Genomic DNA, 6,000 nt, shown 5'->3' with positions numbered 1-6,000 from the left:
AACAGGTCTTTCCTGTATACATTACAGCTTTCTAAACCTGTATTTGTTTTAATTTTTTTTTTTTTTTTTTTACACTCCCACATTTCTAGAGCAGCAAGGTTGTCATTTGGCATGCATTGTGTATACAAAGTGACTTTCACTTCTTGATTACCCAGGCTTCTTTCATTTTGTATAGACACCCTAGACATCTCAGTGGGTTAGCTGTTTGGAACCCAATCCTGTAGAGTGCTGTGGCATTCAATGACACATGTACTCATTTTCCCGTATACCACTAAGGCGGTTTAAAACGAGCTCTAACAGAAGGGACTGAAATCTTCATTGAAATGCATTGGCACTGCTGCAGAAACCGCAGTGGATTCAGCTTTATTTAATCAGTCCTACACCATCCAGTCCCTGAACTATTCCACAACTAATTTCTACCTTCCCCAACTCCATCAAATTTAAGTGTCCACAAACTAATCCTCCTTGTTTGTGGAAAATTCCTTCACTTTAACCACATTATTAATTGTGCTGTTGTAATGGTCAGTATTACATTTTAAAGAGTGGTGAAAAGACACTTCATTACCCTATGAAGCCCCGCAAAAATATTCTGGATAGATAAGAATCTAAAACTACTTCCCCCATGTTAAAGAGATGCCATGCTACAGTATCTGCCAAAGACTTCATAGATCAACCAATAAAATTCATAAACACATGCAAATGCAAAGCAAAATGTCATTTTATTTAATTCAAGGACTAGTTTCCTTCTAGTATTGCTGAAGGGATCACCTCCTGGGGAATTGATCATTACAAAGTCCCTGTTTAAAAGTTCAAGTGCTCTTGTACATTCTTCTGAACCACAGAAAACATAATAATGACCAAGAAGGTGGGCAGCTACTTGCACTTTTAACCCACCTAAATTAGCATTGCTTCTGGCTGGAAAACAATTCAAGTAGTAAAATCATGGAAAAATGTTAACCTTTAAGGTCACTACTACATTTTGATCAAAAAGTCTTGAATGTATGAAAAACCATTTGTACATGTTATGAAGTTTTATAACCACTCACTGTATAAGGAGACAGTTAAGTATTTTGGACCAGTTGTCAACCAGACACTTAAGTGTTCAGATCTCCAGATATCCAATCATTTATTACCAGTTTAATTATGCAACTCACTTTTCACATTAAGCTCTTTAACAAACGGAACATATACCCACACCAGAATCACTGTAGACAGATTTAGTTTTATAGAATGCCCTTCTGAAAATTCATTTCAAAATAGAGATGCTTTCTCCCAAACTGTAAAAGCCATAAAAATGCAAAATATCTGTTAGGAAATTTGTAATCATAGTTACTCCTTAATGTTCAAAATAACATTTAACCTCCAGCTGTCTTTTGCTGTTGTTTATATACTGATCAATAGACTATAAACAGATAACAATGGTTCTTTTTTTTCCCCCACCTGAAACATTTCTTCTAACACAGGTCCAAGATAGGCAATACAGAGATTCAGGGACATGGATTATGCATTGCAAAGGTAATCCACTAATCATTTTAATTTAGAACAACTTTGATTCTAGTACACAACTTTGAGCCTCAGTTGTTTTCAATCTGCTCTAGATCCAAGTCCCCACAGTCTAGCGGAAAGATGCCCTCTTCAGTGCTTTCACAATCACTTGTGTCCTCATCACTTTCACATACTGCAGCTGCCTTCTTATAATCCCTTACATTGAAGCCAACTTGGCATGGCCCATGATGCCTTACTTCATCCAGTTGCTCTTTCACTGGACTGGAACCAGGGGTGGTGATGTTCATAAAGTCATGTGAATCACATGGGGATGACACAATTGTCTTCATTTGTGTGTCGTCGTCATCGTCATCATCATCATCTTCTTCATAATCAAGGGAGCAAAGACTCTTTGAATTTTTTAAAGTCTGTAATTAAAAAATATATATTAACCAAAAGCAATAGAAAAGACATACATCCTACCCACCCCTTCAAATGTTTAGGGAAAGTGGTTAAGGAGAGAATTTACAGCAACTCTGCAAATGGGATCCATTTGGGAAATAAAGAAGTTATTTATTGTTCAGTAACTGCAGTTCTCAGATGTTTTGTTCACATGGATCTCACTTACGACTAGCTAGCAATTTCCAGCTTAACATGAGAGTCTGACGTCCTAGCTACAGCTAGCCAAATAAGGATTTCTGAACCACTGTTCCCAATTTGGCATCTGATCTAGTCACCAAATCCAGGACATGATGTTTGGTAAAGGTATGAGCTGAGCTCCAAGTGCAAATGACCCATACAGAAACATTTCTTAGACATGCTGAAGAGGTTGCCTGGCCTCTAGCTGAGTGGGCCCTGAAGACTGAGGGAAAGCCATATCTACTAGTTACTAGAAGACTAACATACTGAGTGATCCATTTGAATCTCTAGGAAGGATGATCTGATCTCTTACAGCCTTCCTTAATGTCACAAACAGGTTGATTTCCTGAATGGCTTTACCAAAATAATAAAGGCAGGCTCTGGAAGTATCTAAAGAACTTGGTTTATCCCAGGCTTAAGTGGTGCTTGGGGAAAGAGAATAAGAGATTAATGATTTGGTCTAAGTCAAATTCAGCAGCACACTGCTCTTTCCCACAGAGAGTAGACACTGATCGTGTCCCTCAGTTAAAAGAGGGACTCCATCACATGAAAGGCCTGGCTTGAACCTGGAGGGGTTTAGTCTTGGCCTTAAGATGGAAAGGCACCTCAGTACCAAGTAGAAGAAAAAATACATTTTAAAGAAGGAGCAGCAAAGGAAGTTGTCAGTAAGCTAAGCAAAGTAACTGAATGATTCTAAATTGACTCGATGAAGGGTACTTCGGGGGATTGCACACAGGTTGCTGAGCTCGAGTGAAGCGAAAGGTGGTAGAAGCTGCTCTGCCCCATACACCCTCACGCAGGGGGAGGGATACAGAACAGGCGAGGTGGGAAATGCGCACAGGTATGCAGGGCACTGGTATGGCCCCAAAGGGCACTGGTGTCAAAAGGTTCTGATCTCCCATGCATGAGGTGCACACACACCCCATAAGCTGGATCCACATGGACAAAGACTAAGGACCCCTCTAAATTTGCAGTGTTTTTAGTTTAGCTGTCATTCTTTGTTAAAAACCCGGTTTTTAAAACACATCAGTCTATTCACTGATGAGTACTTATCAATATTATACAGTATATTATGCTAATTCCTCATTGAGAATTTTATACAATTTCTCTCTCACTGTACACACAATCATTATGTTACCAGTGTCTGGCACAGGATGCCTTTTAGAAAGAACTTTACATATTTGAAGAGATTTACAGACATTTACTAACTAGCCCTCGCACCACCACTGAGGAAGGAAGGTAGATATTCTTTCCCCATTTTACAAGAAGGGAAAGAGGCACAGAGGGGAAGCGACTTGCCCAAGACCATATAAATCACTGAACTTGGGAGCTCCCCTCACATTCAACCCCCTGCTTACTACTCTAATTCATGTCACTTCCTAGATATGCATAACTTGAATCCAGCACATTCAGGGATTAAATCACACCAGACCCTCGCTAGAAAGCAGGATTTGGGATCCATGCACAGTACTGTGTTAACATGGGGACCGTGTTAAAATGAACTGCAATTAAAGTAATTAAATTTGGGATCCATGGCCGCGACCACGTTATATGCAAATTCGCACTATACAGATGCACGTTCTAGCGAGGGTCCAGTGTATTCAACTGGGGGCGTGGGGAGGGGGAGAAGAATCAGATAATGTGTGATATGTTAGAATGATTTTACAGCACAACTCGGATGAAAGTCAGTGGATTATAGTACTACTAAGATGAACATGCTTCACTGACTTTGTACTCTTATACAGGACCTCAATGAGATTTTGCTGCACAGTAGAGACCACTGAAGTTCTATTACTGTATCTCATGGCAACCTGCACCAAATCATACTGCTACCATGGAACAAATCTTCAAGAGTAGGCTTCTGATTGCTACCATTATTTGTACAGTGGGCTTGATTCATTTTTCTCTGGCTGGAGTAAGTCTGGCATAACTCTGCAGCAGTCAACAGCATTACACTGGTTGAACAGCAATGTTATTAGAATTTGGAGGTGGAGTGCTCTCTGATACAAAAAGATTCTCTCTCCACATTGTTATACAGATTCACGGGTTTTAAAGCCAGAAGGGACCATTGTGATCCTTTAGGCTAACCTCTTGCATAAGAGAGCTCATAGGAATTCCATGAATTACCTCCTGCTTCAAGTCCAATAGCTGTGGCTGAACTAGAGCATCTCTGGGAAAAACATCCAATTTTTATTTAAAGATTTCCAGTGATGATGATGACGACGACGACGACAACAACAACTAGGCTCTTATCTAGGGCTTTTCATCGGTAGATTGAGAATAACTCTTGGTAAATTGCTCCAGTGGTTAATTACCATCACTGTTGCAAAGTTCTGCCTCTTATTTCTAGTATGAATTGGTCTAGCTTCAACTTCCAGCCCTCAGATCTTATCTTTGTCCGCAAGGCTGAAGAGCTCTCATCAAATTTCTGTTCCTTATGTTGATACTTATAAGCAGATCATGTGTATTTTTACGTATCTGTATGAAATTTCTATGATCCACCCTTAGGTCCTTAATTGATCCATAGCAATCTATATACATACAGTTACTGAAAACAAACATTTTTATATCCTGTATATGAAGAGGGAATATGGGGGTTCATTCATATTGACCCCTGATTTTAAAACAGCAAATTTCAATAATGCAATACAGCCGGGGTTCTCAATCTTTTCCTTTCTGAGGCTCCCCCAAACATGCTATAAAAACTCCACGGCCCACCCTATGCCACAATAAACAGGTTTTCTGCCTATAAAAGCCAGGGCCAGCGTTAGCTGGTAGCAAGCCGGGCAATTGTCTGAGGCCCCATGCCACAGGGGCCCCTGCGAAGCTACATTGCTATGGCTTCAGCCCAAGGTGGCGGGACTCAGGGCCCTGGATTCAGCTTTCTACCATGGGCCCCAGCAAATCTAATGCTGGCCCTGCTTGGTGGCTCCCCTGAAACCTGCTTGCAGCCCCCACAGGGGGCCCCGGGCTGAGAACTACTGCAATACAGCAAGGAAATGGGTGTTAAGGATACTTGAATCCTACTTGTAGCCTACTGCTTTGAAATGGTGAAAACATTTCCTGCTGTCTCCAGACAGAGGGAAAAAAGTATTTTCTAGGTAGCCCTTTAAGTCTTATGGTAGATACTGGTTACTGCTCCTCTTCAAACAAAGGAACAAACTTATTTATACTTTTGGAAAGGGATTTTTGAACCCCTGAATTGTCCTCCAGTCAGCTTTATTCTAGTTCTACTACAGATTAATCAAAACTAAGCACAGTTGTCTTTCTAGGTTTGTGTACATAAAACAGAAAATTGCCGGTTGGCTATACTGCACTGAAACCACTTGAATGGGAACTTTTGGTTGGTTTCAACACAATAGCAAGTGCATTCAGCTAGTTCTTTGTTCACTCACTTGTCACAAACTTATACACCAAACTAAAAATAGGTGGATTTATTATCTCAAGCACAATCTCACTACTTTTCACAAAGCAAAAAAGGTAGACCCAGAAATGCATTCAAACCCCTCTAACTAAAGCTTTACATGTTACACCAGTACAGTACCACACCTTTCAAGCACAATCATGCTCAGTGGGGAGTCAGTGAGTACTTGCTCAATGGTCCTCATTTTATAAAGGATGCTGGACTAACAAAACAAAAGAACCCACAGTTGGCAATGGATGGAACTCAATCAGCCAGAAGTATTCTTTTGTGTAAAGAAAGAAAAGAAGCTCAAAGAGTTTTAGAAGGAGTAGGGTTATAAAATGTCTGAATATTAAAACTCTGTGTAGGAAACAATGGAGGGGAAAGGAAATAAAAGAAAATATCCCTAGACCCTTGCTTTCAAACCAAATAAGCAAGTTAGGCCCACAGGAATTTGAAAGCAAGCTGATGTG

At 40.3% G+C, this 6,000-nt stretch overlaps 1 protein-coding gene across 7 annotated transcripts in view; it reads right to left on the bottom strand.

Moving 5' to 3' along the window:
- Positions 1–700: 700 nt before the first annotated feature.
- Positions 701–6,000, bottom strand: part of FAM53A (family with sequence similarity 53 member A) — a 98,303-nt gene continuing 93,003 nt past the window's right edge. For all 7 annotated transcript variants that reach the window (XM_084626867.1, XM_084626873.1, XM_084626868.1 and 4 more), the window contains one exon: positions 701–1,913. In XM_084626867.1, coding sequence (XP_084482993.1) covers positions 1,575–1,913 — 339 coding nt within the window. In that variant the 3' untranslated portion in view covers positions 701–1,574. The remainder of the gene's footprint in view (positions 1,914–6,000) is intronic.

This window comes from Lepidochelys olivacea, assembly GCF_965140295.1.
Source record: "Lepidochelys olivacea isolate rLepOli2 genome assembly, chromosome: 4".
NCBI classification, from domain to species: Eukaryota; Metazoa; Chordata; order Testudines; family Cheloniidae; genus Lepidochelys; species Lepidochelys olivacea.
This window is presented reverse-complemented; position numbering and strand designations above follow the sequence as displayed.